At 46.5% G+C, this 20,560-nt stretch overlaps 1 protein-coding gene across 1 annotated transcript in view; it reads right to left on the bottom strand.

The window, feature by feature from the left end:
* Positions 1-19,423: 19,423 nt before the first annotated feature.
* Positions 19,424-20,560, bottom strand: part of DIEXF (digestive organ expansion factor homolog (zebrafish)) — a gene marked incomplete at its 5' end in the record, with an annotated part of 15,535 nt that continues 14,398 nt past the window's right edge. Inside the window, one exon of the mRNA XM_010147823.1 lies at positions 19,424-19,670. Within this exon, the coding sequence (XP_010146125.1) occupies positions 19,424-19,670 (247 nt within the window). The remainder of the gene's footprint in view (positions 19,671-20,560) is intronic.

Below are 20,560 nucleotides of genomic sequence, written 5' to 3' on the forward strand. Positions count from 1 at the left end.
AAAGCATACAAGTTAAACCAAATTCCCTCTGCATCTCAAAAAAAAAAGAAGATTAAATGATTGCCTCACATCTTCTGGAATATCAGCCCTGGTTCTTCTTTACCCTCTAATTAGCTTATTACTAATGGGCAGTTATTGAAACCCACATGTGGTTTATCTCTATTGTGTTAGTGAAGGTTTTCTTTAGGAAACCTCGAGGCAGAGCAATCAGAAATGCAGTCATTGTTCATTCTCGCTGTTGACTAATTACGTTTAGCTTTAAACGTGTGATTAATTTTAATACTATGGGAAATTAATTATGTTTGTGTTCTAATAATCACCATTAACCTAATTAGTGACCATGAAAATTCCCAAGCAAAGCACTTAATTATATCAGAATTAAGATTGTAAATATTTTCCTGATGGAAAACTTCCAGTGAAACAATAATGCGCTCAAAAGCTACAACCACAAGAAAACATGCAGCATGTGTGAAACAACTTCCATAATGAGTTTCTGATTGCTAACTCTGCTACACAAGGTGACAGCATTTGTCATGTGATGTTAGAGACATAGCCATACATCACAAGTAAGCTATGCAATACTGAATGCTTTTAAGCTTCAGCTCACCAGATATAGCCAAACTCCTTTTCAAGAATCTCTAATTCCCAGTTAGAAGTGACAGCCTGTCCCTAACCACAAGGCCACTGAAAACTGCTTTGGGGACAGGAACAAATCCTTCCATCAACCTAGTTGTCCTTCATGTGCAACCATTTCCTGCTGACGTCCACTTCCAGCCCCCCCTCTCATTCACTCCTCTGTGTTCCACTCTTCATGTTTTCTGTAGCATGTTTATGCCTGTCAGGTAACTCAGAAAGGAGCTGTTGCACCCTGGAAAACACAAGCCAGTGATGCAAATTAGATGGGTAGAATAGAGAATGCCACTGCCAGATCACAAGGCAACTGGTTTCGCAAATAAAAAGACAATCTCCAAAAAGCAGCATTATCTTCCATCTTCCAGGAGACATATGGCCTTCCTAACCTAAGGACAAGCTTATTGTGAAGAGCTTGTGCACACGGTGCCCACAGAAAACATCTTAGGTCTGCTATGTTATTCTACAGAGCCCTTCTTGTAATTAAATGACACCAAATAACTGGAAGAATCATTACAATTCCCCTGGGATAACATAGTTGTTCACACCTGAATCTGACCCTCCTTTCATTTACTTTGTTATAAAAGCTTCCTTCACATTACTTGTTGCAAGTACTGTCCCAGTTCTAAGCCACTTTGTAACACAGGGAACATATTCCTCAGTATGAACCCCACTGGCTACCTACCATTCCCAGGTACTGGGTTGATGATTGTAATTAAAGTATTTATTTAAGATAAAAGCTTTGTACTGAATTAGAAACCAATCTTCCACTTGACCAGATAGTATTGTTTTATGTATTCATACACAGGTCTCATATGAATGCTCTTGCATCTGTATGCTGCTCAGAGTGAGTGAGTGAGTGAACCTTCCCCAGACATGCAGAAATAATACTTGGAAATACAATTCCCAGCTTCTGGGGGCTCGGGGTGAATGAGGCAGGCACTAATTCTCTTGTAACCTCCCAGCTCTTGGTTAAACAATTTATCTCAGTTACCAACGGTATACAAAGGGTGCCAGAAATTTATCAAGTCTGTATTACACCTCATCAATTATGCTTCGTCTCCAAACACAATACAGTTCTTGAAGTCTAAAGCACAAACTAGAAAAATAGAGAACGTGCTCTTCCAGAGATCCATCGTGTCATTTATGCACACTCTGAAGTTAATTCCTCTCTTCCCTTGTACCTTTTCCCCGTTTTACCCTCTCCTATAGTTTCTAATCAAAGTTATATACTAAAAACAAAGAGACAACTTTAAGAATTAGCAGAGGTTAAGATCCTAAGAGATGCTGGCTCCGGTAAGCTGATGGTTTACCCTGTGAAAGAATATGTGAGAAAGATTTTTATTTTCCTGATTCTTTACATCCACATGACCTGTGTGACAGATGCATTTGTGCCTGAGCTCCCCTCTCCCGGGCAGTAAACACACCTGTCTCTCCCCGTGTTACTGACGGTGCTTATACACGTGGATTCATTAATGGGTGGCTGCATTCTGTGTGCCAGGGGCTGTTTACTGGTTTGCCTTGCGCTCTGCTAGCTTCAGTACCTCGTGACAGCATCTCATTGATGGTAACACTAATGACAGAGCTGCCCCACACTGAAAAGATCTCTACTAAATGCGTTACAGGCAGCAAGAAACAAACAAGTCTTAAAATAACATTCACGTATTGATGTGGGGGAACTGATGTCTTAAAACTCGGTCTGAGTTTTCAATACCCAAAGTATCCTGTAAAATACATCTATTTCCAGAGACTTGGACCACACTGATCTCTACATACATGGAGTTGTTTCCAGTCACCTTTAGGTACTAATGGTTGAAATCAAGGCTTTGAAAACCAATTTACCTTGATGTGGAAAGCCTGGGTTTGTTTTTTTTCAAACACCCAGAACACAAAAAGCTACAGGTATTGTGTAGGTAATTCATTCATGCAGTAAATGTGTTTGCTGTCCTGGCTTTTTGAAAATCACCAGCTTAGACCATTAATAATTTTTTAAAACTCACCATGATGAGAAATAAAACAATGCCAACTTCTTTGATTTATGGAAATTTGTTCATGGAAAACTTTTATTGCTATATACTCAATGTTGAAGCTACTGACATGAAATAAGTACAATATAAGACTGAATTAAAATTTCATTTTAGATAGTGCCAATCCCTAAAACCTCAGTCTGTCTCCTTCGATCACACTTTACAGGTTCAAACATCAGTTTGGCAGCAGCACAGCATTTGTATCAAGCTCACGTGCACAGGTCTAAAAAAAAAAAATCCTCCAAACTCATGAAGAAAATGGTTTTCTCATGTTTGCAGACACTAAATTTATACAACTGATTAAGACTGCATTGAAGATATTAATACACTCACAATTACCTCTTGGAAAAGTAACCATTGTGCATTAATTTGGTATTATTAACCATTTTGAAACACCTCCCACTTAATTTTCCACAACCACAAACCCCATAACGTCTAGGCTTTAACATGTTTCATTCAACTTCTATGTCCACAAATAGATGAATATCAGATGAAGTAATTAAATGCACAAAACAGGAGTCTAAAGGCATGATGGAGCAATGCAAACACAAAGTACAACCATGACGTGGGACCTCACCTGCCGCCTTTGTTCAAGCAAATTTTCCAGAGGGAAACTGGGTTAATACAATAAATTCTAGTGCAGCCCCAAAGAAGTGCGCCCTTCCTCTGGACATCCGTCTATCTACTCCAGTGCACCAAAATAAACCTCTGCTTCCCGCTGAACACAAAATGAGCACAAACGTGCGAAGGAAGCCTTGTGTTACCCATTTCCTGCTGGCAGAGACAGAACGTATGGAGACATGTTCAGGGACTCAGCGAGGGTATTCTGGGGCCCCACCAGTCCAGCTGCTTGTTTTCCTTTGGAAGGCCATTTGCAATGAGGGTAACTTAAAACATCTCTAAATTATTCAGAGGTCTGGAACCTGCACGCAGCTGATAAACAACTGGGGAGCATTAAGTTTACCTTTGGAGCCTTTCCATCGCTATCTGGGGGGTGTCTAGCAGGACTGGATCACCAGGACCATCAAGCTGCTGCTCTTCTCCTGAAGTCCATGGCAGATTCAGAGGGAGGGGAATACTTTCCTGCATAGCAAGAGTTTAAAAACTAATTTTGTATTGCACAAAATAAAACACTGGGAAGTTTTATATTTCTAAGTGGAAAAAATTAGTATTTGCCAATGCCAAAGAAAGGCAACAAGTTGAAGATGGTTTTCAATGTTTTTGTTCTTTCAACTGGAGAGAAAGAGCAGCTTTTCAAATTCATTCCACCGTTACTTGGAATAAACCCAAACAAATATAATGGTATATATAAATTCACCTTTGAGTCAGCATCTCGTGTTTCAGCACTTCTAGTCACAGCATCTTTCAGAACAGTACATCATCCATATGCTTCATACACATCTTTTACCTTCTCAGTAAATCAGAAGATGGATGCTAAAATCCAGAATGCAACCTTAAAAATTCCTTTGGTTTTTAGCAGGTTTTATTGATCCTGATGATCAAGAGTATTTCGCAGTGGGAGATGGAAACCTCTCCTTTATGATTCAAACAATTAATTGGAAATGAATATAAGAATTAATTGGAAATTAATATAAGAATATAAGAATAAGAATAAGAATAAGAATAAGAATAAGAATAAGAATAAGAATAAGAATAAGAATAAGAATAAGAATAAGAATAAGAATAAGAATAAAGAATAAGAATAAGAATAAGAATAAGAATAAGAATAAGAATAAGCTACTTGCGGTAACTAAACAGGAATATTCTAAGCTAATGGAGAAAACCAAAATGAATGCAGATACAATAAAGAAGAAGAAACTCCTTTTCTCTGTAATTTGTATGCAGTGTGAGAGAGGGAAAAGCATCGCATGGGTCCCAGTCCCACAGGAGCTTCAAAATGGTGCTTTTGTTTATGAGGCAAATGGGTGGGGTTGTTGGGATTTTTATTAAACAAACAAACAAACCAACCAAAGCAAAACCCAAATATTTGTTTGTTTGGTCAGGATTTTTGCCACTGGGAAATAATCTCAAGATCAGGTTCCCAATAAAGCAGATCTACTTACAACGCATTGGATCAGCAGGTAGAAGAAAACGGCGACTGGCCAGGACTTGTACACCATAATTGCTATCTTTGGGAGCTTTTTATTCACCCGCATCCTTTGAACTTTTCTTCCAGTTAATTCCTCCAGATAAAAGCAGGATAACTGATCAAGTTTGCTAGATTTCATACGGTGCATGATCAAGTCCCTTTACTTGTATAGCGCTCAAACAGCAAACATTTATGATTTTACGGCTTGCTGCTGCCACTTTCCCTCTGTGGGCTGTGACTGCATCACTGCGTGTCCCAGGGGTCCCTCAAACCAAGCCATGACAGTCAGTCCCAAACCACCCTCAATGATGCCCCCTCACATTTATTATAAGAACATAGCTAATTGATAAAGGAGAATTGTGACAATGAGAGCACAGGCTTGTTTACATCTGGAGCCTCATAAGAACGTTGTGCTAGGTGATTCTGTATCCCTGTTCCGGGCTTCATTACAACATGGAGATGAGCATCACCAGCTGAGTTAGAATGTGCTAATCGTGCCACCACTCCCATCGACTTTCAACTAGGTTTGGGTACTCGCAGCCCTCCCAGACCTTCAGAATCACAGCTTAATGCCATAAACATATCTTTCCAACTGTATTTTTATTCAAAAATCATCTGCCTTGTACTCACAGCTTGTCCCCTTCAGTATCAGCATCTAAGAACCGTGGTATAAACCTGACCATTTCTGTTAATGTTTTACAGGTAGCAAATGCCTTACACTTGGCATTTTCAAGCCTTCCAGAGGTCATAGAATAGAATCATAGAATCACAGAATGGTTAGGGTTGGAAGGGACCTTACAGACCATCTAGTTCCAACCCCCCTGCCATGGGCAGGGACACCTTCCACTAGACCAGGTTGCTCAAAGCCTCATCCAGCCTGGCCTTGAACACTCCCAGGGATGGGGCATCCACACCTTCTCTGGGCAACCTGTTCCAGTGCCTCACCACCCTCTCTGGGAAGAATTTCTTCCTGATATCTAATCTAAACCTCCCTGATTTCAATTTATACCCATTACCAAGATGGAAGAGGGATTTGCTGGATTTCCAAACAATCCTTCTGATGCCAGTTGGAAATGCTAATAACCAGATGAAAAGTTATACCTGTTCTTGACAAGGATTCTGAATGTAAGTGGATTTCTTTCTTCCTTTAGGTTAGGGAGAAAATTAATCCTATAACTCATCACGTGAATATGAACTTTTGGAGCGCTGTCAACTTGTAGTTTGTGACTGGGCTAAAATAATAATAGCAACTATTGCCCAAAGACCCTAAAATTATGCATTTAGTAAGCTATGTAATATTTTGTAAGATAAACAGGAATATATTGCAATAACTTCTCCCAGCAGTGAAATTTAATCACTTAGAAGAAGAAAGCGTTTACCACAAGAGGCAAGCATTATACTAACAGTTTAGGACAGGACTCAAAGAACATAATTTCCAAATAAAGGTTCACCCAGAAATCTGGGAGGCAGAAGGTGTCTTCAGGAGTAGCACCTGGTCTTTACGCCACTCAGCTGAGCAGCAAAAGGTTCTGCAGACTTCAGGAGGAGGCAGATCAGTCTTGAGCCGAGCTGCGAGTTGCACAGTGAAGGCTCCATCAATCCTCTTGCATTAAAAGCTGCAGTTTCCTCTTTCCCAGTATATATTTGGGAGAGCACAGTTTCTTTTTATGTTACTTTTGGTTGATGCTCTACTTCCACACAATAAAAATATTTCATGTTTTCACAGAAATAAAAGTAGATAACTAAAGCATTTGTATTAAAATGTCTTCAGAGAACTTGGTATAAATTTACTGGGGTATTTTAATATCACTTTTGAATATTTGATCCCTAAAGTAGCAAAAGAACATCAAGAACTTTGATTTCCCAGTGTAATCTCTGAGGGGACCCACTGCCATAAGCATTTTTTGCACAGTTCAGTTTTGCAGGACTTTGACACAGAAATATTCAACGTTTTTGTGCAGACAGATGCTGGAGTGAGAATGCCTGTCCCCTCAAGCTGCTCCAGGAGCACTCTTGCTCTCTCCCTTCACAGTGTCAGCCCACCTTAGCAGAGGTCATGAACTGCCTCCCCCGATCAATTTTACCCTGATTGTTGTCAAACACAAAATTTTAATCCTCGCCTTCAGGACTGACAGCACCAAGGAATACACTGATCGCATAGTGAAATAAGAACATGAGATTTACCAGCTTTGTGGGACTCTTCCTGGACATTATGACACACCAGAGCTGCAGCACTGGGAATGTCCAGACGACTTCTCCCCTAAACCCAGGCCAGTGACCACCAGGCAGCCCAAGATACTGCTCTCTCTTTAATCAGCACTAACGTTTTACAGGATAATAATTTCTTAGTGGGACAGTTTCTTTCATTTTTATTCACAGAAAGTCTCCAAAACCCCAGAATAGATGACAGGCCTTGGAGAGGAGGATGAGTAATTCAGTGGGTTGTATTTAGTTAGCAAATAATGATATCCTTGCTGAGAGAAGCATGTTTTCTATGTTTATTCCTTGGATGACAGCAAACTGCCTGTAATTACCGTTATTGTACAATTACAGAGTGGGGGGACAGGAAGGGGTAGAGTTGATACGATTACCTAATTAGACTTCTGGTGGACATGCAACAACCCTGTGAAGCAAAGAGCCACTCAGACGGACACAGTGACTGAAACCCAGCCTTCAGTCCTTCTGCTAGTCCCCACTGCCTCGACTTCCTGGGATCATCCATTTTGGTCTAAACACTGATCTATGCCACATATTAAGCCGTTTGTTCGCCGTAATGCTTGAGGAGATCCCACACTGGGTATGACCGGTTGCCTGGCAACTTAAATTCACTTAGCAAAATTTAATTTCCTTTATATTATTACTTTTATTCTACAAGATGCAGGGCCACATAACAAATTCTTACATTTTGCTACCAAGGAAGGATTTAATTTTTCTTAAAACTTCCCTTTGGAGTGAGCATAAAAGCAACCAGAAGAAAGGAAGGAGGGAGGGAGGCACAATATAGACCAACGTTTTGACCTAGCTTTAAGTTACAGCGAAGCAATAGAATGTCACAGTATGCTAATTATTTAATCAACCCACATCTTCTCTGCTGTTCATGTATTATTCTGACTATCAATCGAACACCATCTGCCCTCACAGAAACATGTTCCTGCAATGTACAGAATATTTAGCTGGCAAGCAACTATCACCGTGTTCGCACTAGAAAGTCATGAACCCAAGAAAGCTTGAGGAGCTTTGGGACATTCCAAACAGCTCCAGCTCTCTCTTGGCCTTCCTCCTCTGGAGGAGGAGAACAAATACATGACTTCCATTTAAAATTCAAATAATGAAATAGTTCCATTAATGGCTTTGAATGCAAATGGGAAACAGAGCTTTGGAAGCGAGTGTTCCTTTTAATGAAAATTTTCTGTCACTTGGAGAAGCGTGGGAAGAAGCAGTAGCGAGGAGAAGGAGAGGAGAGGAGCGGGAGAGGAGGAGGCTTCAGCTTCTCTTGTCTGCTGGGCTGCAGCAGCATTTCTCTGGGGGTCTCCTGCCCACCTGCCTGGGCTGGCTCTGGCTGTCACCTACAGCTTTCCTTTCCAGCCCTGGGCAGGGACCCTTTGGGGACAGAGGCTCCATATACCCTGGGAGAAGGAGCCCTTCTCTGTATTAATGATCATTCCTTCCCTGGACAGCAAGTCCTGGCAGGGTATGCATTTATATGGTAAAGAAATAATTCCTGCCTCAAACAGGAGAACAACTGGCTTTGTCAATGAGATCCTGGTAAAATACTCAAGGGAAAGGGTTTTCAAAGGGTTGTTTAGGAAGCGTAGATCGTATGGGAATGTTTACCTCAAACAAATAAAATGAAATATAAACCCCTGAATAACACAAAGCCCATGCAAAAAGAGGATAATCTTACTTAATGAGATTGGGTTGGTTTTGTTTTGGTTTGTTTGGGGTTTTTTTAACTTGTAAAACACTTCGGCAATTGTGAAACTTCATCCTAAATTGCTCCAGTTGGAAGCGCAGCACAGTTGGCCTCTTCATCGTTTTCCAGTCAAGCGCCGCCTGCTAAGGAATCCTGACCAGGTCTCCAAACAAACAGGTGCATGGATTGCACGTGCTGTTAAGAAACACCAAGCGCAGAGGCAGCCAAGATGTCTTTGGGTGCTATCTAGAGACAGTTTTTGGAAAAAAGCCACCATTTTCAGTTGAGAGACGGGCTAGCAGACTAGTGACTAGATGCTGAGTCACTCCCCCATCCCCTGCGGAGCACTGAACTCCACACCCCACCTGCCAGAGCAGCCAACAGCTTTAGAACAATGTCCTGTACACCGGCGGAGAGCTGCCGGTAAGGCACGGATGAATCCACCTACCAGAATAAAAACACCGAGTCCTGATGTCTCTGTTGTCCTCATCCTGGATTCCTTGGAGAGGGACCGGGGATTTCCAGTGGGACTGGAATTTGGCCCAGTGTGCTGCAATCCCATAAAACACAACTGTCTATTGGTTAAACAACGCCAAGCGTGTCTCAGCCAGCTGCCTGTGTACTGACTACGGAGACAGGGGGAAAAAAACAGCTCTCAGATGCTATTGCTTGGGTTTACAGGATGCAGGGCATATTAATTATGAACAAATGAGATAATCACAAAACAGAGATGAGCCATGTAACTTGGCTTGGCTGCAATCCTTGGGATATGAGAAAAATGACAGCACGAGGCTTGATGAACATGAATTCTGCATTAAAAATAAACTTGTGGTATCTAGTAGCTATTTGCTTAACATAGTAGTGTGTTTTCTTCTGCTATATGGGATAATGGACCATAAAATTGGTTAAATTACTGTCCATTTAGCACAGTGAAAGAAGAACCCTGGTTCATTTGGCCAACAAAAAGCTGTTCTTCTAAAAATGTCTGTTCTTTCCCAGAAACAGAGAACTCCAACAGCATGAGGTGGTGTTCACCTGGGAAATGTTGCCGAGGCAGTCGTAGCAGGACGACGGGTAGGTGAGCACCTTAAAGAGTGCCCTTTGCTGGGACTTCACCCAACTCAATTCACAGCCTAAACTAAAGCTCTTTGGGTGCCTCTTGATGAATCCCAGAGCAAGCCCAGCTCTGCCAGGCTGCACCACACCAGGGCACCCCGGGACCTCAGGCACCAGGATCCGTCCGTCCCTCCCCTGGGGCACCCGTGGGGAGGGCAGCAGGACTGGAAGCTGAACCCTGGGCTGGAGCAGAGGTGGTAGAGCCTGATGGTGCCCTCGGTGCCCTGACCACTCTCCCGCTCCCAAACACAAACACACCTCCCTTCCCATTTCTCTCATCCCCTGGCAGAGATGTGCAGGTTTGGTCCTGTGGCAACGCGTACAGCAGCGGTTTTGCTTCCATTTATGCCAAGGAGGTAGCAACGTTCACACAAGCGCCACCTCCCTGAGCTACTAGTTCCTGGGCCTTCGTACCATCTCCATTGAAATGTTTCCCCTAATTTTGAACCTTAATTTTCCTTGTTGTTTACTCTACAAAGAGCAGATGTTCCTGCTCTCTGCAATCCCATTTCATGCATCTGAGGACCTGAGCGTTTCACCTTTCACTCACCTCTTGTTTTCCAGTCTTCCCTGGACTAACTGGCCTACACCTGCTCTGAAGGCAGTGTCCCACATTAGATGCATAAAGACAAGGTCTGACATTTTGGAGTAGACAGGGTGGATTACTTCAAAAGTCCTAAAAATTATTCTCCTATCAAGGTAAAGAACTGTGAATTCTACTGATCTTTTTTCAGTATCATTACACTGTGGACTCTTGTTTCATGAATGGTCCACAATACCTCCTTGTTGTGGTTTTGCAGATCTTTTTGTTAGGCAGCATATTTTTTTTTACTTTCTATTGTGCAGTTGATTATTCCAGCCTGAGGCCATGATCTTGATCTTGTCCTAGATGAATTATGTTTTCTTTTTCCTTTCCCAGGCCATTTTGCTTATTTGTTGATAACATCTTGAATTCAAAACCTGCCCTTTGAAGACCTTGAGGCTTCTTATAATTTGAAAATGTAATCAGCATAGGCCTTTGTCCAGCAGCGGCTATTAACAAACCCATTAAAATATTTGCTCCAGAACAAACGATAATGGAAAGCTTGTGATGTAATGTCTGCTGCCATTGCTGCCCTCCAGGGATGCTACCTGTCCAGCTGGGCATCAAACCCCTCCCTCGGGCCTTTTGGGGGAGCTCCTACCTTTTCTAAGGGGGAATGTTGTCCCACACTGCCGCAGCCTTGCACATCAAGAACGAGAGCATCTATGGCTTCCTCTCTGGCCCCTCTTTCCAGGAAGGAAATGAGCTTGGTGTGATGTAGTTTGTGGTTTTTTTTTTTTTAAATCAGTCACTGCTTTTAAACTGTTTTGGGAACTTGTCCTATTTGTTTTGAGCTGATGCAAACGGCTTTACCATTCCCTAAGTTTGCTGTATCCCAGATACACCTCTTAAAGACAAGCACCACCTTAGCTTCTCCCAATGTGCTGGTGTCTTGCCTGTCCATGACACGTTGTCAGAAATCCTGCATCACATCTCCGTGTATTCAGGGACGCAGTCCACCAGCCCTGCTTCATCTTAAAACACTCTGCTTAAGTCTCACGTCTTCCCTGTCTTAGGATCACGTTACCCCTTTGCCTCTAGCGATAGCCGCGCTACCTCTCTGTTCCCTGTAACCCTCTTACAGGGAGCGCAAACGTGGAATAAGCATCAAACACCCAGTTCCTCAGGGCCATGTGTAGATAACGCTTCTTCTCTGCTGAGAAACAGGCCAAGCCTTTTCCTAGTCTTCCTACTACTCACGGGATAATGACTTTTCCTTGCAGCAGGTATCTTTTAATCATTGCAGGGAATGAAATACAACATCCAAAAGACCTTTTGAAAACCCTCCCGAGAGCTGGTTTCAAGGGAGACTATTTCTTGAATGCCTCAGCTCAAGAAAGCAGCCTACAGAGATGAACAGAGCAAGGGAAGAGGAAAACAACTGTGTAAAACTCAGACCCTAATGAGCCCCCGCCTCTCTCACCAAAAGCATGGAAGGGAAAAACCCCCGCGTCCCCCTTTCTTGAGCTTTCCTTAATGCCAGCGAGGCGTTTCTTTCCCAGCAAAAGCGAGCTGCTACTCTTGACACGCCTCGTGTCAGCTGGAGGAACAGATGGCTCAATGGTTCATTTCAAACTGTTCGCTCAGCCAAACAGCGCAAATTGCATTAATTGCCTCACAGTACGAGCAGAGAACGGAGCACCCCTCGTGTCCTAGCTGCCAATCACTGAGCCTCCTCATCATTAGCTGCATTTGACAGGTCAGACAGGAACTTATCCGCATGCTGGGGGGGTGGGGGTAGAGGGAGCACAACACAGGACAATGCCTGAGCTGGGCACTCTGCGGGTAACAGAAGACCTCCAAGAGCTAATTTAGCCTTTGGCTCTTTTGCCCTGGCATTAAAATAGTTTCCTCAGCACACCTTTCTGAAGTATGATTTCTTAACATGAGGACGTACACCTCGCACACACCTACTGCTGGGGCTGACAGGAAGCAGGAGGAACAAGATCCCATTACTGACCACCTTCTCCCTGTCCACACTGAGAGCAGGAACACCTTAAATGCAGTGGAGGCACCTCCACAGTCTACCCCTCGCTTCACCCTTCCTACAGCAAAGGGGGCTTACACCCCACTGGAGGTCTTCCTAGGCCGCCTAAGAGCAAGTGGGTGTCCCAGAGCCTCCCAGACAGGGTTCCTGCAGAGGGAAACTACGAGAAGACACTCTGTGTACCGCCTTCAACGAGACCCTGGATCCAAGATCTGAAAGAGAAACCTGACAGAGCTGAAGAGTTTGGAACAAGTTACCCCAAATGTCTCATGTTTTCATTTCTACTGGCTGGGCGCCCTGTCTGTGCTTGATTTACCAGTATACACGTGGGCAACCATCTGAAAAGTTCATGCAGGAGGTGAGTCCAGGCAGCAGCTCTCCTTTGGGTTTGACTGCTCTAAACCTTACCTAATACAGTGATTTATTAGATGCTCCCTACCCTGTTGGAAAGGGCCGGCACCTGGCTCATCGGCTGCAAACGGAAGGTGTCAGCGCTTCTGCCCACTGAAGATGTTACGGTTCTTTTGACCAAGGAAAAACCAATTGGCAAATTACCACGGAAGACCGTAAGTTTAAGAATGCAGCTCTCTAGCTAACATGATCACTGATGCTCCTCTGTGATCCTACCGAATATTCTCTCCTGATTTCAACAACTTCAGTAAAATGTAATACCAGGGAAAGCCTCACCCACGGTGTGAGATACGAGACCACAGGCTGGTGAGATTCCTGCTACAAAACTTCCTGCTGCAAGTCATACTGCTCTTCCCTCCTCTCTGCTTCGGAGGGAGCAGAATCACTGTGGTTTTACCACCAGGGCCAAAATCTCTGTACCGCATCCCTGTGCATAGCCGGTTTCTGCTGGAGCCTCCCTTCCAACCAAAAACCACGGGAAGACTAGGAGGAAATGAAAAGCCAGCTGTACATGCGCAACCCCCTGTGTATGGGCTGTAGCCCTCCCCAGATGGGCAGGAGATCTGGGTGTTGTAAGCGGGTGACAGGGAGCTGAGGGGCAGCTCTTCAGCTCCACCCCCGCTCAGCAGAGGGTCTGTCTGCCCCCTCCTTCATAGCTCGGCCTGTGCTACCCCCAGGCCTCACGTGTTTCTAGAGGACAATGGCACTGGGCAGAAGTCTACATGACTGTATCCCACTGAGCAAAAAACGTATGTCATGTGAAAATCACTTTCTACCATTAATTGCTTCGCCTCTTACAAAGTTTGGGAAAAAAAAAACCCGGATGGAAGTTTTTTCCACTCTCTGATCTGTACATCTAAAAGAAGCGCAGCAAGATTCCTAGCCTTGAGCCTTCTCTCCCTGGGAAGTTTGCTCCTGGTGTGCTGTACCTCACTGCTTCGGTCACGCTGTCTTGCTCGCTCTTTGCTTACACCGATGGCTGTTTCTACACAGCCCTGTCCCCTGGCACACACAGAACTACTGCGGGACCTCTTCCAGCATGGGACCTCTTCCGGTAGCTAGCAGAGACTTGCCCTGGTACATTTTCCCACTCAGAAGTAGCTTGTGTCATGCATTTAGATGCTCAATTTTTGAGCACTGACACTGGGACTCCTTTCTTTGGAAACAGGACATCACCACGCTTGCGACATCTCCTTCAGTTCTTCTCATCCGCAAGAACGAGGCAGCCTCCCTCGTACCTACAGGCTCCCCATCTCCCATGGGCTAATCCCACCAAACGTACCCACCCCCACGGTTAAGGTGAGCTGTTCGACAAAGCTCCGAGAGCTTCTGCGCCGCAACGCGATCTCTGAACGATCTCTCCCTCCCTTGGACTCCAGCAAGCAGCCTCTGAAGTTACTGGAAAGCTTCCAGCTCGTAGCAGGAATTAATTCAGACACTAATATACTCCTCTGGGGATTCTTCCTGGTTCTGCTGCCTTTCACCAGCACTTAGCTACAATTCACCCAACTTCCCTCCACAGCGGCGCGGGAGAAGGGGAGGGAAAGCCGAAGCGCAAAGCAACCTGAAGGATGAGGAATGGCAGGAGGAGGCGGTGTTCAGCGCCACCCGCTCTCCCCCTGCTCTGGGAGAGGGCAGCAGGCAGCAGAGCAGCAGTTAGCCAAGCTGCAGGCCTGCAGCCCCAACTGTTGTTTTTTCAGTTAATTTAATCCCGTCCCTGCACATAGCAGGGGAGGAGCGAGACCGTGCTTAGGAGCAGGCGGTTTGAAGTCACAGCGCCGTGTTCAGCGATGTCCGAGAAACACGAATCATCAGGAAATCCAGCTTATTCTCCGGCCTCTCAAGTTTTCTGTCAGCACTGGCTGTGCCAGAGGAGCCCCCAAGGTCTCCTTTTAAAAAGGCACATCCCGACCGCTCGTTGCCTGATGGTCCAACAGTCTTTTCCGGACAGGCCTACAATGCTGACCCTAGCCCCGAAGAGCGGCAAGGCCGGGTATGCCCCCATCCTTCCATTTCTTTCCTAGGCTACAGGAGTGTTAATGATGTGGTTAAGCTAACGACAAAGGGGAAGTGCCCAGACCAACACACGGAGGGAAATGCAGCAGTTCATGCTGTAGAGACGGTCAGTGGAGGAGATGGCAGCAAGTCACTTGGAGCCTTTTGCTGTGGCGAGCTGCCATGACCCTCCTAGCCGCACCAAACACTGGCTTTCGCTAGAAGCTCACGCTGAAGAACTTCACAAAGACCCTGTAAAAGTCCAAAGAAACTGTATTAACTGGTCCCCATTTATCCGTTCTATGTCTGTGCTCATGACTTGGTAGAAAAAACGATTCCGCTTTTCCTGCTTTGGTTAAAAAAAAAAAAGCATTATTAAAGGTAAATATTGGCTCTTTACTAACTTATGAAATGGCAACGAGAGCTTCTGCAACCTGACACCCAGGGCAAGTATGTAACATGGATATGGATGCTTCTTCGCTAGTAGTAACCAGGTACTGGCCACGGTTTTTTGGTTATGGCCTTGCTACCAAATTCCCCTTCGGTAAGAGCGTAAAGGAGGGGCAAATGATGGACCGTACAGCATCCTGATAAACCTCTGGTTTAGCGATTCTGCAACATGTCTAGATTTATGCCAGTATCAGTGCTAAGAGTCTGACCCAGGAAAAGTAACATCACGTGCAGCATGTTAAGACCGTAGGGTGATTGTGCCGTTTTGTCTGAACGACTAAGGCCAAATTTCTGCTTTCACTTGCAGTGACATAATTACGTTGTCAACCGCTCCAAGGTTACCGTCCTATTTTTGTCCTGTGCCTTGTTGTTTTCTCTGTGCTCACCTTGATCTCCCTCACGTCCTTTCCTGAAGATTCCTGCCTCTCTCCTATATAATCAAACATTCATTTCTTAAGTACCCCTCAATGTGTGGGCCACTTACTTCAGCGTCTCCGTGTCAGGTAACTAACTGGCAGCCCTGGCTCACACCTGTGAGCTGTTCATCCACCCAGGGGTCAGTGGTCTCAACTCACAGACCACCTGGTAGAACAAGCAACCCCCAAGCACAGTTGACGCTAACGGCTCATTAAAATGTAACCCTCCCTGGGCTAATCAATCACCCTTTGCTGTCAGGCTCAGCACAGAGGGTGAGATTTAAAGCCACAGGGACTGAACTGTCCTGGAGCTACCGTGGGCAAAAGCATCCTGTCGACCAGGAGAGCTGGTGGCAGGAACGTACCATAAACCCGGGCAGTGTAGCCGGGCTGCCTCTGGCTTTGCATCCTCCTAGTGCGGGGCTGTTGGTTGGCACAACTCGGCCAGCGTCGCCGCCTGCGCAGCACCAACCTTCACCTTCTCTACGGCGTTAACCTGGCATCTCTGGGGAGGGGGAAAGATGACCTTCCCCAGGGCACCTGCTTCCTCCCCAGGGCAGAACCTGGGGGAACAGGCCGACGTGGGGGAGAGGAGCCCGTGCTGTGCGGGTGGGTCCCTGGGGAGGACAGCGGCAGGGCAGGCTGCGCGGCTCTGTGACAGGAGGGACTGCCGTCCTCCACTTGCCCTCTCCCCCTGTGCACAGCCCCCTCGTACATCCACACACGCTTTCCGAACCAAGCCCTCCCGGCCAAGCCAACTGTTTCATCAGTCACGCTTGGCTACCAAGCCCCAATCCACCCCAAACCCTGGATACGCACTCCTGGGGGCTGAGGCCAGGGGAGCATGAGTAACACGGAGCTGAAAAATCCTGGCAGCCTGTGACAGCACAACTGTAAGGTAATTGTTAATTCTGCTGTTGTTAACAAGAATGCTCCAGTTTCTCTCTCGCACGTGACTCGTCCCGTGTCTCCCCATGACTGCTGCGATCCTTACGGGAAGCAGCTCCCCAGCGCTGGAGACAGACTGTCCCCAAGTCACCTTTCCCTCTCTCCTCCACATTAATGCCGTCAGCAGCAGAAGGCTGGCTCCTATCCTGCAAACACGTCTGCAGACAAAAAAGATACACTGCCTTTTCGTCATCTTGGAAAGGAGCAACAAACCCCAACAAACCTATTAGATTTTACCCGTCAAAACAGGAGCCGCTCCAACATCAGCTCGTTAGCTGGAGGAACAATCTTCCTACAGAGACAGGAATGTCTTGATGCACACGTTCCGTTTCTGAGTGCCCACAGGACTGCACCAGGCTCAGCTCCCTCTCCGAAAGCCGCACTATCGTCAGGAAAACGCACCGTGAGGCAGGCTCTTCAGCAGCTCACGTGGAGCCAGCAGTTGCTCCAGCACGTGAAGCACCGGCATCTGTGAACATGCATCCCAGGTGGGCCAAATGCTGACCATAGCGCTCGCCACCTCCCAGCAACTCACTGTCTTTGGAACTGCTCTTGGACAAACCACTTGGCTGTGACCTGCACCGTGTTTAAAATAAGGTAAAAAGGAGGCAAAGGAAAGTTTTAAACAGGACCAAACCCTCTCCCCTGTCCACCACAGTTCCACTAGCAAGCGGGCCAACAGCTGAGGCTTGGGACCTCCACAGCAGAGGGTAAGAGGAAGCACCAGGGAACAGAAACCCCTTCAGAGCAGCGCAGACAGCCTCCCCGCATCACCAGCCTGCCTGACCCACCAGCACAACCTCCCAGTTAGGATTTCTAGCGCTGGTTTCACGAGGTTCCCTACAGGAGCAAGTAAGGGTCTGCTAGGGCAGACCAGCGTCACGCAGGAGCTCTCCACGGGCAAGCACCCATCAACCCTGCGCCCGCACCTCAGGGCACTAACCGGAGATGGAGAACAGGCACTTCCACGCCCCTTTGGAAATCCGGGAGTTAGTATCCAACACTAAAACCGTAACGCTCGTGTAGACATTTCACAGTATGCCTGTCTTAGAACAAACCCAGGTAGCTGATACAAAACTGTGAGGGTCTCCAACTCCAACGTGGCCCCACTAGTGCCGTCAAGGCACTTGGCTTGCAACTTCGGGGGGGGAGGGCAGAGAAATCCTCGCACAGTTAAGGCCCTTGCTGCTTCTTTAAACAGCATCTGCACTGCATCATTTCATCTCCCTAAGCAGCTATCCCGCTTTAGCTTCCTCAGAGGTCAGCTATTCATCTCTGCTAAGTACATCCGGTGTGGAAAGAAAATTCCTTAATCCTATTTTGTGTGCTTGTTTTCATGTGCACAGCCATAGTTCTCCCACGTTGAGCCTGGGCTGTGCGAGAAAACCCTTGTTTGCTGCTCCCACTGTCTCTGCTCTACAGAGATGGTCACGGGGAGAACCTCGCTGGAGCTGGCTCTTAATCCTTGTGTGCTACGGCAGAGGTACGGGAAGCTAACGGCATTCCCCGCTACAAATGCAAAGTGAGAAACTGCACAGATCTGCACGTCTACCACGTCATTTCAGGCCTTCAATTACTGCTTGAGTTCACAGCCTCCGAGAAACACAGGAATCAAGAATATGATAAAAAATTACCTAAAATGATGCTCCTCTGCATTTACTCCAGGAGTTTATCTCACTTTGGTATGTTTAAACTTCTCAGGCAAGAACTCCCTCAAAGCTTATCACAGGATGGATGTTTCCTTCTTGCCTTTGGGCTCACCTGCCCCTCCACAGATCAGTCTTCATAGAATCACAGGATGGTTTGGGTTGGAAGGGACCTTACAGACCATCCAGTTCCCACCCCCCTGCCATGGGCAGGGACACCTTCCACTAGACCAGGTTGCTCAAAGCCTCATCCAGCCTGGCCTTGAACACTTCCAGGGATGGGACATCCACAGCTTCTCTGGGCAACCTGTTCCAGTGCCTCACCACCCTCTCCGGGAAGAACTTCTTCCTGATATCTAATCTAAACCTTCCCACAGTTGAAGTACATGCTTACAGAAACTAACCTCTCTACTTTTATCTCCTTTTAAAGGAGGCTTAGCTTTCTGGAAGGAGAAGAAGGAAGCCTCACCCACGGTGTGAGATACGAGACCACAGGTACTTCTGTGCCTTTGTACTCCATGACATTGCTTTGGTGGTCGCAGGGCTAGGCAGGCCTAGGCTTGTTGGTCTCCTAAGTTCAACTCTTCCTTTGGAAAAACTTAACCCTGGGAAAAGTGACTGGCCAGACGGTCTGCTGTAAATAGGAAGTAGAGATATTTAGGTCACTCAGGAAAAAAATGCCAGCCCGTGGCTCCTACCCCAGCACATTTCAGTTCTCACTACTGTCAAGCTGAACCAAGCTCAGCTGCCACCCAACAACATGTTGAAGAGCCTCTGACTGCACCTCCCTTGTGCGGGCTTATAGAACAGCGATGGCATTAACTTTCCCCTAGGTTAAAGGAAAAAGTTGCCCCTGATAGAGGAAGGGGAGTTCGTTACACCCGAAAACAGAGAGAAGTAACGCAATCAGCAGATATTCCCAAGGCGCCCATCTTCACTGACCGTCAAGTCTTCAATACGCAGGAACAGAACCCCTAAACCGGTTCCGTTACTACGCAGAAGAAACCCCCAAACCCCGCTTTCCAGAACGACGCCCTTCCCTTCTCCCTGGGCAGGGTACTGAAATACAGAATTTAACACGACACGAACCGTTCCAACAGGCTGTTTCGCACACGGCAGTAAAAAGTTTTAATACCTTTTACAAAAGCAACCTCAGAAAGCGCACTGGGACTGAAAGCCAGGCCCAGCCTACCGTCTGGCCTGCAGTGTCGCTTATTCGTTATCCCCTGTAACAAAGAGGTGCACGTTCTTCTTGGACTGCAGCATCTGAGCCGTGCGATCGATGCCAACCACCGCAGCCAGTTTCTGGGCATCATACTTGGAGTAGAGCACAGTACAGGTCCAGGTAGCATCTGCTCCACTGTCCGTGGCCTTCATCATGTTACAGATTTCGCTGTAGAAGTGGGGGTAGGTTGGTAACTCATAGAAAATGAGGTTCCTAATGCCTTTTATCGTGTACCTGTAGTAGAAGAGAAACAAACCAACCAAAACAAACCGGTAACTTTGCTGCCAACTATTGCAAAACGCGCCCGTTGAAATGTCTATCCTATCTCAGTTCCCCCAATCCCCATTAAAGTCCACGTACGTTAGCTGTAGCCCAACTCTGCAACCCCCGCGTCACAGACTGAACTGCACAGAGGGGTGGGTTTCAGGGGGGAGTATCTGACACTGCCAGGCACAGTGACGGCCTCTGCAGTGTGGACCACCACCCATTTCTGCAGGATTCGCAGATTCGCAGAGCGGCCGGGGTTGGAGGGGACCTCTAGAGAGCATCCAGTCCAACCCCCTGCCAGGGCAGCCCCTTGGCTTGGGTTTTAAGAGAACAGAGCTCCATCAGACTGAGCCTCGCAAAACTTTTCATACTTGTCAAACCCCCTTCTGCTAACAGAAAAAAATGTTCCGTTAGGAACTCCTAAACGGATCCAGTCAGGATAGAGCAAATTTTCCAGGTGGCCTCAGCTGGCTGCACTGCATCACCGAGCCAACCACGTACCCTTCTCCAGAATTTCTTGCAAGTACTGTGGCTCAGACACACACAAATAAAAGGCACAATGAATGCCACTGCACAGGCTGTATCATCCTGCCCTGACGTCAGGGGAACGTGGCGGCGCTCCCCTCCCCGTGTAAAGCCCTGCGCCTACCAAAGTCTCTGCAAGGGACTGCTGACGGCGCGCAGAAGCGCCCAGGTAAACTGAAAAGCTCTGACCTCCGCCAAAGGAGTCCTGAGGGAGACCCAACAGATCCAGAAAGCAATACAGCCCGCCTCTGATTAAGATCAGCCCTGAGGAGAAGGACTTGTGGTACTGGTGGATGAAAAGCTGGACATGAGCCGGCAGTGTGCGCTGGCAG

Source organism: Eurypyga helias, unplaced genomic scaffold (genome assembly GCF_000690775.1).
Source record: "Eurypyga helias isolate BGI_N326 unplaced genomic scaffold, ASM69077v1 scaffold18272, whole genome shotgun sequence".
NCBI classification, from domain to species: domain Eukaryota; kingdom Metazoa; phylum Chordata; class Aves; order Eurypygiformes; family Eurypygidae; genus Eurypyga; species Eurypyga helias.